The sequence below is a fragment of the Epinephelus moara genome, chromosome 23 (assembly GCF_006386435.1).
Source record: "Epinephelus moara isolate mb chromosome 23, YSFRI_EMoa_1.0, whole genome shotgun sequence".
In the NCBI taxonomy this organism is placed as follows: Eukaryota; Metazoa; Chordata; class Actinopteri; order Perciformes; family Serranidae; genus Epinephelus; species Epinephelus moara.
In genome coordinates, this window is record NC_065528.1 from 551308 (window position 1) to 571771 (window position 20464).

Sequence of the window (20464 nt, forward strand, 5' to 3'; positions counted from 1 at the left end):
AATATTTTGGTGACATTTGGTTAAAAATTAGCTGAAATGAAAAATGTGCATACAGTACAAATTACAACAGCATTTGAAACATGTGACATCTAGTATCCAAAAAAGGAAAAAATGTACCGCACACCAAGTCTCAGCTCCCATTGAAGGCTTTTTAATTTGTGCTGTGACACAAATGTGAAGAATTTGTAGCTCAGATGAAGACTTCAACACTCAATCCAAGGAGCTGGAGAAAAGATTCAGAAACAGAGGTTATAAAGAGTCTTGGATCAATAAAGCTGCTAATCATTTTTCAAATGTGTCACAATCTGACTGTCTCATCACCACCAAACCTAAGGAGACTGGGAGCTCTAGAGTTATATGTGCTGTGGAATACTCACCTGTTGCTAAACACATAGAAAATGTGATTAAAGAACACTGGCACATCATTGATACGGACCCTGCTCTTAAAGACTGTTTTAAAAAAAACCCACGGATGATCTACAAAAGACCCCCTAACCTGCGGAACATGTTGGTGAGGGCTGACCTCCCCCCCACCTCTCCATCGCATTTTCTGAGCAATGTTCCGTCGGGCAATTACCCCTGCGGCCACTGTCAACAATGTCACTTCACACACAAGACAAAACATTTTTTCCATCTTCACACAGGAAAAAGATACAATATAAAAGGAGTCATTTCCTGTCTCACATCCAATGTTATTTACATGCTTAAGTGCCCGTGTGGTCTGGCATACATTGGTAAGACCTCTAGATCTTTGAGAACTCGCATAACTGAACACAGAAGTAATATCAGACATCATGTTGCATCAAGCCCTGTGGCTGCTCATTTTTTATTTTTATTTTTTTTGAAGCCCAACATAACATCTCAACACTCAGATATATCGGCATTGAAACTGTTAAACAACCACGCAGGGGGGGGACATTAACTCCCTGCCCCTTAAACAAGAACTTTTCTGGATCTACACTCTGGGTACTATGGCTCCTGAGGGCCTTAACGAAGACTTTGACATCAGACCATACCTTTGACCTTATTGTTTGTTATGCTGATATGTATACCTTATGCTGCTTGTGTATGTGTACTTAATGAATCATCCAATGCTGATGTTACTATGCACTTTATCTGTCTTTCAAATGACCTATTTTAGATCCCGGATGTAAATATTTTTAAGTATTAGTAGTAGTAAAAGTATTTTTCCAAACTGATTGATACCAATTGACACCAGGTGTGTTAATTCACATGTCATATATGGGCGGGTATCTTCTTAAGCTACCAACTCTCTGTCTATCCATGTAACAGCAGTTTGAGAAAGAGCCTTGTGCTCGAAACGTCACAGCACAAATTAAAAAGCCTTCAATGGGAGCTGAGACTTGGTGTGCGGTACATTTTTTCCTTTTTTCATAACTTTTATATATATGTATCCAGCACCCACTCCAAATGGACTTGGGATGTGCGTGTTTTTTGACTGTTTTTACATCTAGTATCCAAAAAATGTTTGTGGCAGTGGTGGTTGCATTTAGATGAAGATTTTTGGAGATACAGATGTTAATTAATTTTGCATATTCTTAAAAATATAGAGTGACGGGCTTCTGAATTGTCTATAGTTTGCAGCACGGCAAAGTTTTGTCACAATTCAGTGGATGTCCTGAAAAGCGTTCAGTTGTGTAGGATACACTGGTGATTTATTATGATTTTTTGAAGTATGGAATGTGAAATGTCTTGAAGTTTAGATTTAACATAATAAGCCACGTCCCCTTTAAGCAATAATTTTCAAATTTTGTGCATCCACTGAGACATGACCTATGAGGCAAACCAAGTTTCGTACAAATATCTTTGGCTGATTATGAGATGTCAACTTTTTGCTTGTGTAGCGCCCCCTATCGGTTGATTTTAATCAAACTTTCACGGTATGATTCAGATACGTATGTCAACATTTACAACAAGTTTTGTGACAATTGGCTCAACAGTTAAGGAGTAAAAGCAATTTATGTGCTAAGCCATGCCCCCTCTAAAATTCATTGGTCAGTATCATCAAAACGCAGTGACATATCAAAAAGTCTTTGATAACATTTACAACGCTTTATCTCATGATGATTCCCAGAACGTTTGGTACGAAATGGACCTACGCTCTAGGAGGAGATGTCAAAAAGCTGTTTTTCAAAATATTCAATATGGCGCACAATCTAGTGGGCGGACCCTAGGGGTTTTTTTTGGGTTTACGTAGAATTCCTTCTGTGAGATCCTGTACGTAGATATACAGTGGTGTGAAAAAGTGTTTGCCCCCTTCCTGATTTCTTACTTTTTTGCATGTTTTCCACCCTTAAATGTTTCAGATCATCAAACAAATTTAAACATTAGTCAAAGATAACACAAGTAAACACAAAATGCAATTTTTAAATGAAGGGTTTTATTAATGAGGAAGAAAAAAATCCAAAGCTACATGGCCCTGTGTGAAAAAGTGTTTGCCCCCTAAACCTAATAACTGGTTGGGCCACCCTTAGCAGCAACTACTGCAATCAAGCGTTTGCGATAACTTGCAATGAGTCTTTTACAACGCTGTGGAGGAATTTTGGCCCACTCATCTTTGCAGAATTGTTGTAATTCAGCCACATTGGAGGGTTTTCGAGCATGAACCGCCTTTTTAAGGTCATGCCACAGCATCTCAATAGGATTCAGGTCAGGACTTTGACTAGGCCACTCCAAAGTCTTCATTTTGTTTTTCTTCAGCCATTCAGAGGTGGACTTGCTGGTGTGTTTTGGATCATTGTCCTGCTGTAGAACCCAAGTTCGCTTCAGCTTGAGGTCACGAACAGATGGCCGGACATTCTCCTTCAGGATTTTTTGGTAGACAGCAGAATTCATGCTTCCATTTATCACAGCAAGTCTTCCAGGTCCTGAAGCAGCAAAACAGCCCCAGACCATCACACTGCCACCACCATATTTTACTGTTGGTATGATGTTCTGTTTCTGAAATGCGGTGTTACTTTTACGCCAGATGTAATGGGACACAGACCTTCCAAAAAGTTCAACTTTTGTCTCGTCAGTCCACAGAATATTTTCCCAAAAGTCTTGGGGATCATCAAGATGTTTTCTGGCAAAAATGAGACGAGCCTTAATGTTCTTTTTGCTTAGCAGTGGTTTTCGTCTTGGAACTCTGCCATGCAGGCCATTTTTGCCCAGTCTCTTTCTTATGGTGGAGTCATGAACACTGACCTTAACTGAGGCAAGTGATGCCTGCAGTTCTTTAGATGTTGTTGTGGGGTCTTTTGTCACCTCTTGGATGAGTCGTCGCTGCGCTCTTGGGGTAATTTTGGTCGGCCGGCCACTCCTGGGAAAGTTCACCACTGTTCCGTGTTTTCGCCATTTGTGGATAATGGCTCTCACTGTGGTTCGCTGGAGTCCCAAAGCTTTAGAAATGGCTTTATAACCTTTTCCAGACTGATAGATTTCAATTACTTTTTTTCTCATTTGTTCCTGAATTTCTTTGGATCTCGGCATGATGTCTGTAGCTTTTGAGGATCTTTTGGTCTACTTCACTTTGTCAGGTAGGTCCTATTTAAGTGATTTCTAGATTGGGAACAGGTGTGCAGTAATCAGGCCTGGGTGTGGCTACAGAAATTGAACTCAGGTGTGATCAACCACAGTTATGTTTTAACAGGAGCTGGGGGGCAAACACTTTTTCACACAGGGCCATGTAGCTTTGGATTTTTTTCTTCCTCATTAATAAAACCCTTCATTTAAAAACTGCATTTTGTGTTTACTTGTGTTATCTTTGACTAATGTTTAAATTTGTTTGATGATCTGAAACATTTAAGTGTGGAAAACATGCAAAAAAGTAAGAAATCAGGAAGGGGGCAAACACTTTTTCACACCACTGTATCTGCCTATTATGCTACTGATTTTAATTGGGATATTTTTTGATTAACTGAATGACATTTAACGGAGTGTTGCATTTCTCGAAGGCTGGGCTCATAGGAGACCACCAGACTCTCGTCCAGGGGAGGGGCTGGGGGAGAGAGGGAGATGTCCGGACAAAGCTCCACACGGAGCACGGACAGTTCAGAAGCAATTTGGAACGAGTTAAAAGCAATTAATAAACAGACAAAGTGGTGTTTAAAACTGCATATATTGCTAGCAGATCTATTTTCTGGTCTAAAGTGCGGCCATGACTGGTTCTGAATGTGGGCGTTGGCAGGCAGCTGCTCTCTCCTCTTCCTCGTCACCCCCTCACTCTGAATGAAGGCATGGACTGTAACGCTATATGGTGTATACTGCCCCCATCAGNGCGGCCATGACTGGTTCTGAATGTGGGCGTTGGCAGGCAGCTGCTCTCTCCTCTTCCTCGTCACCCCCTCACTCTGAATGAAGGCATGGACTGTAACGCTATATGGTGTATACTGCCCCCATCAGTTCCGGAAGAGTTATAGCACCAATTCTTACGCTGGTATCGGTTCTTTGGGTTTTTAAAAAAAAAAAAGAGTATCGCCGGGTTTTTTTCATCATGGAATCGAAAGGTATCGTGATTATCGGTTCTCATGACATCACTAATCTCAAGTCATTGCTCTTGCTCATTGATAAAACCCTTCATTTAAAAACTGCATTTTGTGTTTACTTGTGTTATCTTTGACTAATGTTTAAATTTGTTTGATGATCTGAAACATTTAAGGGTGGAAAACATGCAAAAAAGTAAGAAATCAGGAAGGGGGCAAACACTTTTTCACACCACTGTACAAGACAGACGTGTGTGTAGTTACTGTATATGTATTTTTAAAAAAACAAAAAACATCCAAACTCACTTGCCGCTTAAAACTGTTCATCATCCCAATGTCACCCACATATCCACACCCCCTATACAAAGACACACACACACACACACACACACACACACACACACACACCTGTTCATACAGCTTTGCAGTATACTTCAGCCTGTGCTCTACTCCTTGTTTGTTTTATATTGTTTTATTTTGTTCTAACACAATTAAAAGAAAAAAACAACAACAAAGGTTGGGTTTGAGGACCGTCAAATTTGACGTTTACTTACCGTATAGCCTTAACCAACTCCAGCTTAATTAAAAACGCAATATCTCGTTAGAATAACATTATTTCTGGAACTATTGTAAACGTGACATTAATATTTTCAAGTTACACAGATACACCTTATTGTAACTACACACAGTCTGCACATTTTAGCTAACTAATGTTAACGTGGTGGAGCTTTACTTTCCAACCTCACACAGACGCCCTTTGCTGAAAAGTATAATCACCCTAAAGTCTAACACTTCTGTTATGCATTTGTATTTCAGTGCTTGCCAGTTAGCAGCTCGATAGTGAGTTAACAAGCTAAACTAATAAACCTGAGAATTAACAGCACCTGCTAATTAGCGCTAACATAGAAATGAAATGATAATAGAATATCACTTACCCAAAGACTGGCACCCTGGTGTCTTGCACGGTCAGTTGGTACAATTATCTGCACAGCAAACCTTGTCATTTGTCCAATATTTGTACAAAAAAAATCACAGGCAGTCTCCAGTCAGTCAGCTCCAGCACCTCAAAACACGGCAAGGAGGTCAAGTTGAGTGGCCTGCGGTGAGGCAGAGCTGACAGCCTGTCAGTCAAAGTGACCACACCCTTAATTATGCAGAACTTTTAGCCTTAATAACATTTACACAGGATTGTTATAAAAAAACTTTACCCCCCGCACAGTTGTCATGAATAATGAAAAAAGCCATAGAGATTAAAACCATCTGTAAACATGTTTAGCCCTTTTTAGACAGGAATTATGCAAATTTGCAGGAAAGCCCAATCGGTCTTCTTTCAGTATGGCAGTATAAAAACAAAATCGGGTTGCGCGGGAAAATGCTGCCTGCCTACTTTTGTTTATACAGACCCAATTTGTACGGCCCAATATTTGCAGAAAATCTGGCAGTGTAAAAGGGCTTGTTTATTTTAGCTGTAAAGTTGGGCAGTTTAACATGGGGGTTTATGGGGATTTGCTCTGTGTTGGAGCCAGCCTCAAGTGGCCATTTCATGAATTGCAGGTTTTGGCACTTCAAGATTGGCTTCACTCGTCAGCCCGGGAGGTTTCCTCTTGAGCACACTGAGCAAATGTCAGATTTCAAGTCATTCAAACTTACAGTGTGAGGGGTGTGTCCTTTAAAGCGTCGCGTCCCACAGAAATTTGTGAAAACATTTCTGAAGAAAACAAAAAAACAAAGTCGTAGCAAAAGCAAAAGGGTTTCAGCCCTTTGGGCTTGAAATCACGTACAAATGAGATGACCACAAAACAACTCATTTGCTTGTTTACTATCTCTTTATGGAAACACATTAGTTCCATCTGCACAGTTCCTGTCTAAAAACGGTATGACAGTCCTGCCATCGTGAGGTGAATGAAAAATACAAAGTAATCTTGCTTGATTGACCGGCAGACCACGTATAGTATAATTTGAAAGACAAGCTGCAGACTGTTAAAAATCAGTCCATGGGCCGTGATTGGCCCCAGGGCCGGACTTTGGACTTGCCTGGTGTAGGAGAAATGCTAAGCATTTACCTATATATAGCAAGAGATTTGTTGTGTGCAGAGGTCCAATCTGCTATGTGTGCACAACCAAGCAACACGTGTGTGCCAGCAAGAGTAGTTCTCCTGTTTGTTCAGCTGAGGGAAATCATTGTTGAATATTGATGAAACAGTGGGTGTAAAAAACTCAGTATGATTCTGAGGTTTCTTTCAAGGTTTAATTGCACTGTACAGCTTAGTTTATAGCTGAACTTGGAGATTATAAGGTGATCAGTCAGTGTTGAATTCGAGGCCTCTGTTCTTCCCCTCCATTGAACAACACAATATCTTCCCCTCTGTCTGCTTCAGATAATACACATGGACACTCATGGTCTGTCTGGAGATATCTGCATGATGCTAGAAAAAAAATCCAGTTCAAATGATTGAGAGTCAGCACATATAGTCACATTGCCAGTTAAGCGCCCTACGTGTGAATGTATAAATAGACCTGGATACAGCATTGGAGGCAGGACCCTGTTCATGTTTGAAAGTTGCTCAGTGGTGCAAGAAGCACCAAAAATGACCAAAAATGGTCAACTGCCACGTATAAAGTTACTGGGATGATTGGCACTGCTTCCGCGTCATTGGGCCCATTGAGCAGGTGCACTAGGCTGTCCGAGCCGGCTGCACTCTGTTTAGTGCTAGACTAACTTGAATGGGGATAAAATGATTTAATCATGCAGCTCTTTAGATTTTCCTGATGTTATTGGTCCAAATGGCTCCAATCTTGATAGTAAAACATGTCATTTTGCAGGGGTTGTGATCCTCAAAACAATGTATTCACTGATTAACAGAAGTCTAATTCACAATGTAAGTCTATGGGAAAAAGTATTTTTGGGCCAGAAGGCATAATGTAACAATGCAATTCCACTGTTTGGCCACTACGTAAATTGGCTTCAAAGCCCTGCACACTTCCCGGGGGCCTTGTCATGCATCCCTGATGCATTAACATCTGAAAGGATGCATCAAACTTGTTACTGACCTATCCAAGGGACATACCCTATTATTTTCCTCAGTGATGCTACATTGTAAACAAATCGATGTTGAAATGATAGAAACAATGGTGTCATTTGACTTCACTTATTTTGAAAGTCTTTGTCCCAGAAACCACTAAGGGTGAAATTTTTGCTTTTCTATTATCATTATACTGCTGGTCATGTTTTGGTCTTTAAGTTCTGGTGCTCTGCACAGGTCTACCCACCCCACCCAGCCTGCCCTCTGTGCGCAAAGGCAGTGATTTCAGCAGCACGGCAAGGAGGTACCTGGGTACTGCCAGTAGACAACCTTTTTTTGTTAAGGTTTATACAATGTACCCTAATTCATGAATATGTAGAATATTACTACAGACCTTTATGTAATCTTACATTGCAACGTCGGCTGTGACAGCAGATGCTGTATTCATCTATGTCGATGATGACCCAAAGATGTTTTACTGTCCAGGAAATGTGCAATGTTAAAGAAATAATTTCACTTGAAACCACCATTTTCCTACTGTCTGCATGTCTTGAGATCTTGTTTTTTTTCATAGTTTCAACGAGTCAAAGGAAAATATAAAAACTCCTCTCAAAAAGAAAGATAATAAGCATGTTTCCCAAAATGTGGAACTATTAAATTTATGCAGTAGCTGCGTGTGACACAACATTTTCATTGGTTGCAATGGTGGTCTGTCTGTTCCATCTCTTTGTGTGTATGTGTGAAACTATGCTTTTTATTCCTCCTTGAGTGAAATCACAACATTCAAACATGCCAGTAATTCAAAAGGAAGAGACCCATTGATCGCTTTTCTGTCAAAAAATGCTGTGCTGCCCGTTACACCTGTTTCACACCCTGATCAGCCCAGCCCAGACCTGACGTTATCAGTGGAAGTAACTGCTCTTTCGGAAATCAGTTGATCTTCTACTTACTTAACTATTACTTAACACAGTTAAAGAAATTTTGACCAGGAGTGCCCAAATGTTTGCATACCACTGTACATGTAAAGGCGCATAGAATAGCTTTCACAAACGGTGGGTCTGACTACTGTTTGCAATGGCATTTATGAACTCCAACTGACAGCATAAAACTGTCATTGAACAGCAGGGGAAAGGGGTTTTATTTTCTCTAGTGATTTTTTACTTATTTATTTTTTTGTGGTGGCAAAGATGTTACAAGCTGAAACACTGGAGCACCAGGCTGGTCCCTGGCTTTGCTGCAGTCCAAAACAGATGGCTCTTTTTTCTGCTTTGACAGTTTTTACATTATGACAGTTTTTACCTTTTCTGATGCAAATGACAGAAAAGAAAAGAGTGTTTTCCATAATGACACCCGCCAAAGTTTTGTTAAGAGCTGGGGACGAAATTTGACAGTTGGCCATCTTGTAATCATCTATTCAGGAAAAACCCTGCTGTGTATGAATGCATAAAAAAATAGTAACATAAAGCTGAATCATTGTCAGACATAGCTGAAAGGTTCCGCGAGTACATTTCAGCCAATGCGTTCCACCACTCCACTCGACTGTTTACTTGCCTTTCAGATACGATTGGTCAACAGCACTTGGGCTAGTTCCAATACCAAAATCTTGTCCTGTCGCTTACAGATTGTGCGTGCATATGCAGAATCTGTTTATAGCAATTATTCCAGACGGAGCAAAAAAAATAAAATGCATAAATACATTTTTTTCGAGGTATACCTGAAACCCAACAGGATTTTACTGTGCATTTTTGCAATTCATAGGTGCTGTACTTTAACAAACTACTCCTAAAGAATTAATCTGATCAACCTCAAATTTGGTCAGTACAATCTTAACACCTTAACGGTAAAACTTTGAGTTTTCGTGGAACAACATTATTGTGGTGTGGCAGCCATTTTGCACACATTTCCATTTTTGCCAAAAACAGGAAGTTGTTGTAAATTGAGTGTACCTTGTCCAATCTGTCCCAATTTTTTCTTCGTAAGAGTTCCAGCCTGAACACATCAATTCCACACACCTGTTACTTAAAAAAAAGAAGCACATGTCAACAGTGCATTACAGTTACTTTATTAACCCTTTGTAACCTGAGAAAAGTGGCTTGATTTATTTTACAAACATGGGAAGAAGACAATGAGCAACAAAAAAAAAAAGACCCCAAAAAAATTTGTAAAAAGAGAAAATTAAAAACAAGAAAATTAGGGTAAAAAAGACAGTTAAAAACAAACATACAAAGAAATGACCAATAAAGATAAAATAAATAAATAACTATAAAAGAATGTAAAAAAAAAAAATACAATAATTCTGAAAAAATATATAATAAAAATATCTAAAATACTAATAATTAAGAAATACAATAATTCTGCAACATAACTTTTACATGTAATAATAATATCAATTATAAATATAGTTTTTCCCTAGCTTTTTAAAAACAATTATTTTCAAAATCTATTTTTTAAGTGCTCATTGCCTTTTATTCCCCATGTTTCTAAAAGAACCAGTGTGCTCGGGGTTCGAAGTTTTAAATACTTGTGAAAGGCATCTAAAGGCAGCACAAGAAAAGGAATGTCGATCCAGGTTTCAAAGGGTTAATGCTAAATCCAGGATAATTTGGTTGAAGTTTGAGTCATGTACAGTATGTCACCATCTTGGCTTCTCCCTTTCTTCCTGCTCCAGGTGGCCTGTGACCTGCTGCGGAGGATCATTCGTATCTTGTACCTGAGCAAGAGGCTTCAGGGTCAGCTACAGGGGGGCAGCAGGGAGATCACCAAGGCTGCACAGAGCCTCAATGAACTAGGTAAGAACGTGGTTTAAGTCATGGAGAACTGATTAGTAATTATAAAACTCTTAGACCCAGGGCTGGTTTACGGGGTTTGTGGTTTCCATGGGAATGCAGCCAGTTGCATCTAAATTAGGTTGTAGAAATGATAGATAATACTCAAATGAGAGGGCTTTTGTTCTAAGAAATAGAGTGTTCTGTTTGTATAGAAATTAACAGATGGTAAAGATTCACTTTCACTTCATGTGGCGTTCTGCTGCTCCGTCTGTGCCCACAGTATGCTCTGCACTCTTGGAGTGTGGAGCTCTGAATAACTGAATGGTAAAATTCCAACAGGCTCCTAATGAACGGTCAAGCTCTGCAAATGGAAAATCAATGCGGTGGCCAATGCTGATATCGTGTAGCTATCAGATTTGCCACGAATAGTGTCTGATGGCTGCACAGCCTCTACCAGTCACGCAGGGAGGTAAATCACCATCCGGAGTTGCAGAGGGGAGGGTTTTGTTAAGTCATCAGTGGATACAGCTCAAGAGAAAGCAGCTCCCTTCTGCTGTGTTACTGTGTCTCAGTGTATTGTTCTTCATTTTAACATGGATTTACATGGTGAAAAAAGATTTCCGCACATCTATGCAGTGTTCCACTTTATTTGTTAAGCTTTCGGTCTACTTGACCTTCATCAGAGCATACAACATGGATTTAAGCTTTAGCCTTGACTACAACTGCTGGTCCAGTGCTGTAGTGCTATTAGCATAAGTCTGTGACCAAGTGAATGCTTCCACTTCCTGTTACAAAATAAAAACCCTCACTTCAAAATAAAAGCCCTCTCTTACTTCATACACAGTTCAGTCATAAACTAGGTTTTGACCTTTTCTTGTTTTCTATGTTTTATAAGTAATTGAAAAAAGTATTTAAAGTAATTCAAAAATAAAAAATATTACTTCAAATTACAGTAGATTTTTTTTTTTACCATTTACAAAATACTCAAAAGTAATAGAAACACAGATTTCGAATAGAAGTAACAGAAATACTGCCCACCTCTGATTACTGTTTTGCATGGAGGCCCTGTACACAAAATCAAGGCAATTTCATTGTGTACCTGAGAATTTCAGATTGACTTTGAGGAAAAATAACAGCTCACAAAATGTCAAATCACTTCCACCTATATTTTTCACAGTTAGTTTGATGTTCAGTGTGAGATTTATAAATTATTTAGATATTTATTACTTTGATTTTGATATTCAGTGATCCACATTTATTTATTTATTTATTTATTTATGTTGTTATTTATTTCTTTGACTCAGCTGTTCAGGTCAGTTCATTTCCGAAACTGTGAAGTCGCTGGACACTGGATATCGGCCGATTAATAAGGGTCCGGGCAGCTAAGCTGCCAGGATACTATTGTAATCCTAGGTGTTCTTCTTCTTTCTTCTTTCTTCTTTCTTCTTCCGAGGAAATCATACTTCCCATTGGTGAAAACTTACCAAACTTTGCACAAAGGTCCAGTCTCATGCCAGATATCCTCAGCTGTAAACTCAAGCCAATAGTCCTGATGGTGGCGCTACAGCAAGCGTCTAAAGTTCAAAACTTTGAAAATTCATAACAGATCAACCATATGTGCTATAACTTCACATCTTTCATCAAACTGTAGCCCCAATAATGAAGAAACTTTTGTACATTTAAACCTATTAAAAATTATGAAATTCATCACTCTGTTTTTTTCAAAAACTGTAAAACTTCTTAAACCTATCTCCTCCCACAATTTTTGCTCAATTGACACCAAACTTGCTACAGAGCATTTTCAGACTGTCCTACAAAAACTACATTTCTCAGATTTTTGATTCATCAAAAATTGAGCCTACAGTTCATCAAAATGTTTGACTGTAAACGGTACTGTAAACATATACATGCAAATTCTTGCTAAATAAATCTTCAATGTTCATGAAAAAAGACAAAATTCTAGAGTCATGGTAGATGATGTGTGGCAAATTTCATAATTTGAATTTTGCTCTAATGTGAACAATTGGAGTCAATGTAAAAATGGCAATTTTAAACATCAGTTGTTCAGTTATGGAGCAAATCAATCATTGTTACAACATCTCCATGCTGTCTAGATGCAATGTGTGTATTTTCAGATTTTTGTTTTGATAACTGAATTTTTTACAGTGGTTTGAAATCTGCTTTTCCATGCATGGACGGCTGCTAAACCTGCACGTCTGGCTTAGTCAATTTGTGAAGCTACACATGAATTGTCACTGACTAATTAGCTCAGTGAGATAGAAATCCTTAGTCTCAGAGGTTGTGAGTTCAAGCCTCAGCTGATGCAAAAGGCAGATTGTGTTGCTAAATTCCTAAATGTCTTCCAATTCTTCTGCTTGTTGCTCAGAATTGCCTAAAAATGCCCGGACCCGACCCATCGCTGCGCAGCAGCTATAATCTGCTATTGGCATTTTTCTGTTCCAAATTGTCGTAATTAAATCAGCCTTTCAAAATGTGATATCGGTCGATCTCCATGGTCACCTTACCTCAAACCCATTGAACATTTATGGAGGCACTTGAAGAATGAGTCAAATCATGCTGGGATAACATGGGCCATCAGGTTTTGCACATACTTGTGGAGTCTATACTAGCTTGAGTGCATGCTGTCATTAAAGCAGAAGGGGGACATACCAAATACTAAGATATATTCTTAGTGTACATTTTTCCAAGATTCAACTTTTCACTCAAATTGTTGAGCTAATATTAAAAGCTGTAATGAAAAAAAAAATCATGTTAAATTGAAATGCAAATTGACAAATGCAAAATAGAAGTGTCTTGGCTAGTGGTTGTAGACTTTTAGACTCCACTGTATGTAACCAGCATGTTATTGCTGCAATGTTTTTGCATAAGAATTGTTTGGGCAGCGTAAGAGCATGAGACTGAAGGTAGATGCGACATAAGCATTTCGGCCACTGCCATCTTGGTTTGTTGGAATCAGAAGTGACCATATTTGGATGAGAGGTTGGAGCAGTGGAGGAGTGAGGGGTGGATCTAATTCATAGACAGATACATATACAGACAGTCTGTCACTCAAGCGACCCTACCCTTAAAAATGTATAACTGTCAGCCTTAATACTATTTTAAAGGTGAATTATATAAAAATCCACGCCCTGTACAGTTGTCATAAATGTTGAAATTAGCTATAGAGATCAAAACTGTTTTTTTGTACCAGGCTGTAAACATGTTTATTTCTGCTGTAAAGTTGGATATTTTAACATGGGAGGTCTATGGAGATTGACTTTGTTCTAGAGCCAGCCTCAAGTGGCCGTTAGAGGACCTGCAGTTTTTGGCACTCCCACATTGGCTTCATTTCTCAGCCTCTAAGGTTGCCACATAGTTCCGCCCCACATAGACATACATCACATAAAGGAGGTTATGATAGCATTTTGCCCTCTGATGAGGTGTATGGTGAGGTAACATCAGTGATATCCATTGGTAACCCCAGGTCCCCTTTTCTCTTACTCTTCATAGGGCTGGGCGATATAATGACTATGTACGATATATCCATATATTGTCAAGCAAGATATAGATTTTTGACAATACTGTTTATATCGATATAGTGTCAAGTTGCGTCACATAACACATACTAGTGTGCATCTCTCCTCTCTCATTCTCTCCACACAGCTCTACCCCACTCACTCACTCACTCACTCACTCACTCACTCACTCACTCACTCACTCACTCACTCACTCAAGTTCTCCAGCAACACAGAGAAACACAGAACTGCTCCTCTGTTTAATCTGTTAATTAGTTTATAGTGCAGCATCAGTCTATATATTGCATGCTACACTAAATCAGTCTGTGAGATGATAGACAATACTGTACGTATTTTCCACTCTAACCTTTGGCCGCGCCAATTTCCATTTCCACTTAAGACGTGCGGTGCCACTCCATGCTGCGCCAAAGATGGATCTTCTCCAGTGCAGCCAGGCTGCCCACCCTCAAATGGGTAGCAGTGATGTCTCATCTGCCACAGGCAACCCCCAATGATCCCGCTTCTCCCCTTCAAACAAGGCTGTGGGTTGTGACACTGAACTCACCTCTGTCTGTAGGAGACCAGAGAAAGGTGTCTTCAGTGTGTGTTCAGCTCTCAGTTCTTTTGTAGCTTCTAACTGAATCTCTGTGGTTTGGAGTTTAGGTTTTCTCTTGCGTCCTGTTTTTACTTTAGATATCTGCTTTATTTTTGCTGTTTCATGTTTGCTATGCGCCGTATCCGAAGATGTTTGAAGTTTCTGCTTGAAAACTCAACATTTCCTTATTTTGGTGCTTCGCAATAAAAGTTTTTACATTACAAAATAATGGGGGACTTTATTGTGAAGAATCGTGAGAAAATGAAATGTGATCATTACTGAATTACCAGAACTTTAACGGCTATTTTCAATAAAGGAAAGTCTTATAATATCGCAGGGAGGAAGAGTAAAATCAGCAACAGCCACAGTGAGATGTTAGATTTAGAGCTGCAGACAACAGGCTCTTACTGCACCTCTGCAAACAGCTCACCTCCAACAGGTAAGCGTCTTCTAATTGCCCTGCTGTGTGATGGAAAAACGCACAGGCAACATTAACCATGGATCAGGTTGCAATTGAACGTGTAGCCCATTTTGTTCAAAATACTGGGATATATATCGTGTATCACCATTCAGCCTAAAAATATGGAGATATGAATTTTTGTCCATATCGCCCAGCCCAGACTTGGTTTCATTGTCTTGGCCAGACCTGTTGTGTCTAACAATGGCTGGATAGCTTCAGAGGACTGTGTGACCTCCTGTCGTCAGCAGACAGAAGGTGATATTGATGCATTACATGTCACTGCCACCAGTTATCTATTTGCCAAGCTACCCTTAATTATCACATGGCATTACGCGTGACACAGTGGGTTCAGCAGGACAAGTGTTTTCAGCAGTATGTGTCTGCAAAACACACACACGTGCGCACACACACACACACACACACACCACAATCTCTCAAAGGTGATATGGTGTCTGTGTCTAGTGTCTGCTGTGCCAGTTGGTGGCTGTCCAACAGTTCCAACTATTTTTCAAGTGGGCTTTGCTGCTTTGTGTTGTGTTGTTGTTCACACTGTGGGGTCCTGGAATCAGGGGTCACCTGTGCCATAGTGTCAAAGTTACCACAATGGCAACAAATTTAAGTAAAATACATAATATGGGCACTGTAGCTGAAATGCACAAACTATGTCCATATGCCTTTGCTTAGGAGCATGCTAGGAATGACAGCCCCTTTTACACTGCCAGATTTTCGGCGAATGTTGGGCCGTTCTGCTGGCAAGCTGCAAGCATTTAGACACACAGAGCCGGATTTGCGAGTTGATCCGAGGTGCCCAATTTTCCGCCTTGTAGGGTAGTCATATTCGCGGCCTTCCGCCACAGGAGGGGCTGTTGATGACTTGTGGGGGGAGCTGTTGATGATGCCGTACGTGTGACCCACTGGCGGTGGATAAACAGGAAACAGCTGATAGCAGGAATGAGCAGCTAGTACTAGTAGCAAGAGGGAAATGCAAACCTGACAGACAATACGGTAAAGATGAGCAACTGGGGAGAGAAAGAATTGTGCGTTCTGCTTGTCCTTGCTAATGAAGAGGCCATCAACCATCAAATGACGTAAACGATGAAGGACGGGCCGACTTACAAGAGAATCGCAGATGGACTGTCTTACCACGGCCTCCCTCAGGTACGTCACTGTTTACGTCACACGCTGAGCTACACGTTTTGTTACTTGCTCACGCCCCCCATAATTGCCCCAAAAAAGGCACATTCTGTATAAACAGAACATTTTGCTGCATTCCCCGATTTTGTTTTTATACTGCCAGTGCTGAAAGAAGACTGATCTGGCTTTCCTGCAATTTTGCACAATTCCTATTTAAAAGGGCTAGTGTTGGTCAGTCAACTATTTTGGTCCAGAATGATGTCTGAACAACTATTGAATGACTTGCCATGAAATGTTACACAGTTATATATGGTCCAGAGCAGATAGCTGGTAGTGATTTAATCCCCTTTGAATGCTGATAGAGCGCAGATCAAATCTGAAACCTTTTGCTTCACTGGACTTCATTGGAATGTAACACCCACAGCCTGATCCTAAACCAAGTTGTTCACCTGACGATGTTCCCTTCAATTGTGGTGCTTTTGCTGCCTCACTTGAGTGACAGATGACTTCACATTTGTTACAATGGTAACAATGATTGGAACAATGATGTAAGGCAGTTGCATTTTACAAAGTCAACAAAGCGCCTTAAGCAGTTGTTTTTGTGTTGAGATTATCTGTTCCGCATGGCTCATTCTTTTGTTATTAAGAGAATAATTGCCTATTTTACTTATGGGACAACAAGGCATGCAGTAGATAAGGGTGACAATGTATCCTGTAAACTGAGTATTATTATTATTATTTATACCAATCATAACAAATCAAAGGTTTCTTGTTTTTTCAATTCTCAAACGGCAGTTCAAATTTTGAATTAAAAGTAACGCCAGGGCCACACCAGATGTGGAAGTGCTGCGAATAGCCTCGAAGCGCCGAGAAGCGAAGCCAGTTTCCTTTCAGCGCCCATGTTAACTGATTGTGTCATCCACACTGGCTGCGCCGAGAGCGAGAGCGAGAGCGAGAGCGAGAGATGGGGCACACACACGCAAACAGAGAGAGATACCCATGATGGAAAAACAGCCCCAAATGTGACGGAGACAACAGCTGGGAGCAGAAGCGCTTGTCAACCGGCGTGGAGAAATGCGCGTCTGATGTGAACGGGCTCCCACGAGAATTTCGGTGCGCTGCGCTGCGCAGCACTTCGTTGGCAGTGTGGCCCTGGCGTAACTGTCTTTGTCTGTAACCACACCCACCAGCAGCTTATCTTTAAACAGCACAAGCTGTATTTGATTAGAGGTTTAATGTGTGATATCCAGCCAGGCATAAGTGGAGCTGCCATGGGGGCATGGGAGTGGCCGCCCCAGGGCCCCCACCAGGTAGGGGCCCCATGACAGTCACCCTCTTAATTACTGACAGTGGTGGTCACTGTTATTACCCAATGGAGGGCCGGAAGGGGGCCCCTGTGTGTTCTGAACTCTACATCATCACTGTGCAGCTGATGCGTCACGCGCACAGGAACACTACTCATGCAAATTCAGCTGGTGTATTGAAAAGTTACAGCCACCTCATTCATGGTTACAATTGTAAACTAGCATGGGAATGACACTCACTAACAAAATCCACTATGTTCTATGCAGACACAGTAAAAACACCATAAATCATAGAGTAACATTTATTATTTATTTCAGTAAAACAGCAAACTTAAAAGCTAATTTTAAAAAGCACTCTCATCAGTACCATCCATAATGGGCATTCTGGGGCACAGAGGTCACTGGGCTACAATGTAAATGTACGTAAGCCTTGTTCTGATCTTCACTGGTTTGCTATTTGAATTATTTTTAATCTAGCGGTCCATTCCCATCTGTAGCACCAGTGCCAAATCAAGTTTCAGCTGTCTGAGGCTCATTAAGAGCTTTTTGCTCTCGTACATGGATGAGGTCAGACTGTCAAACCTCACTTTAAAATAAATATTGACAAGGACGAAGTTTTGGTTTGCCACCATGAAGGAGAGGAAGATGAAGTTTTAAAAATAGGCCATGATACGTGTAGAGTTTGTTAACTGTTCAGATGATTTGTTCTATGGAGGACTGTTAAATGCACACATGGACTAAGTCAAAGCAGTAGACAGAGCACGGACAACTGATGAGTGAAAAAAATAATTTGTCTTCCAAAACTTACATGTTGGTTATGAAGAAGTCAGTCAGAATAATGTGTTGTTTGACTCCATGTTTACTGCATCTCAGCACCAGTCTGTGTCACTGCCTGCACTATTGTAGACAGACTTTGTTTTGGAATATGCCTGATATAGTGCTGTAGACCGCTGTGTCTGTTATGTTTATGTTACTGTGTGTAAGAAAGACTTGGCAGTGACTGAGACAGTTCACTTGACTATTCAGTACCACAGCTGTCAGTTAGCTGTGTCTGTCTGCCTGTCAGTATAACGTGGGAGGTGAAGGTGGAGAGAGCTAGCAGCATGGGCTAGTTAGCAGAAGCTCTGGGATAGCCAATTAGCTCAGATAGTCAACGGACGATGAAATGGAGTAGACTTGCACCGATTACAATTTTTTGGGCCGATACCCATTTCCAATTTGCAGAGAGTTTGGATGGCCGATTCCGATTTTGGCCGATTCTGATTTCATTTTTATCAAACCACTCTACAGCACACAAGATATTGCAATATTTTCTACCTTTGCTTGATTAGAACATTTTAACCAAGATACAACCAGCTTTTCAATAATCATCTCAAACAAACAAACAAAAACAGTGACATGTTTCTTAACCTGTTAAGAAACATTTTCCTTTTTGCTCAGCTATAATTTCAGGTACAGTATTAAAATAAATAAGTAAAAAAGGCATACATAAATAAAAACATTGATAAATAAAATATAATTCTTGGTGTATAGCATTTGTGGGTAATTTCTTGAAAAGACAAAAAGTATAAATATTCACATCAGTGAATCATCAGTATGAAAATTCACACAGGTCTTCAGGATGTGCCCACCAGTAAGCGCGAGGACACATGCATCTTCAGCATGTGGACACGCGCCTCGTCAGTTTCAAGTGGCACAGTGCAGCAGTGAGAGCTCTGCAGTTCAGATTAACACGGACAGTCAACAACTTTCTCTTTCTCTCTTTTGATGTGTGTGCGTCTGATGTTGCACGATGTCAATCATGCGGCGCGCCGGAAATTTGACCAGCGTTTTAAATCGGCATATTTTAGACTGACAGGTCATGGCCGATCACGTGAAAAACGGCCCGATTCTGAGCACTGCCGATAAATTGGTGCAAGTCTAAAATGGAGGTTTCACCACTGTTACTTTATTCTGCAGTACTTAACATCGACCATACATGCCAGGTCTCCACAGCACCATGTTCTCTTACCAAACATGAGCAGCAGAACACTGTCAATATAACCTTCACCTAACTTATTACTGTTGAGAGTCTTCTCGTGTGGATGATGGTTGGAGTAGTGTGGCGACACTATGTTCAACTCTCAACTCAAGTTATGTCGCAACAAAACAAAAAGAAGGCACCACCTTGTGGCACAATTTGGCATTGCAACAATACCACAAATTTGGCTGTTACTTCAGCACTGCACCGTCCTTGGTGCTGAAACATTTTAACTCGACTGGCAGCCTGTTTTCTTTATTTGTTCTTCAGAACAAGCTTGTCCAACAAAGTGGCTTTACTGTATGTTTTTATGAGACATACAGGCTTGCTCGGCTCAACCAGTGACATGAGATGCATAGTGTATGGCTGTATCTCCTGATTTACAGTTGTGAATTTTAAAATGACTTAGTCACAAGAGCCCTCTGAGAAAGCTTCGACCCCACTGTGCTGAGAGTCTAGCGCATGCCTTTTTGCAACAAGAGCTTGAAGTGTAGTTATTAGCATTTACTAGCATTTAGCATTGTCGCGTTGATCAATGCGTCATTTCATGCTGCATCTCTATTGGTAGGTTAGTAGATGTAGGTGGTAACAGCAGTCACACTGTGAGATGGTCTTCCCTAATTTCTGACACTGTCAGAATTTTATCCTAGGTTGTCTTTGATTGTAAGACTGTGACAACGGCCATCCTTGAACCTCTCACTGTGCGACGTAGGACCACCGTTTAGAGCCACGACCAAAGATATCGCCACGTTTCTTTCACATTGGTCATCTTTCGTCTGGGACAGCCCAAAGTCACACAGTGTATACCCGGCTGAAAACAATATCCAGGTCACGATATTGATACAATATCGACATGTTGCCCAACCCTACCTTTAAAGTGATAGTTCAGGTTTTTGGACATGAAGTTGTGTGAAACGCTGACCATCTGTAGCTCTGATGTGACGGTGTCACTACTCTCAACGAGCCTCCTACTCTGAGAAATCGCCCGTAGCTTACCGGAGAAAAAGTAGTTCTGAAGATGTACGGGGGCCACATAACCAAAAGGTTTTAAGCTACAAAAAAGTATGCATGTGTTTTGTTAGATCGTAGCGGTGCCTGGACAGCGTGACGTGTGTGGTTGTGCTGCTGCCGTGGTCCTGCCAGATGCCTCCTGCTGCTGCT

At 40.6% G+C, this 20464-nt stretch overlaps 1 protein-coding gene across 2 annotated transcripts in view; it reads left to right on the forward strand.

Annotated features, from left to right (window-relative positions):
• The window catches only part of cog5 (component of oligomeric golgi complex 5), a 182464-nt gene that overhangs the window by 23172 nt on the left and 138828 nt on the right, over positions 1-20464 (forward strand). For both annotated transcript variants that reach the window (XM_050036060.1, XM_050036061.1), the window contains one exon: positions 10176-10296. In XM_050036060.1, the coding sequence (XP_049892017.1) occupies positions 10176-10296 (121 nt within the window). The remainder of the gene's footprint in view (positions 1-10175; positions 10297-20464) is intronic.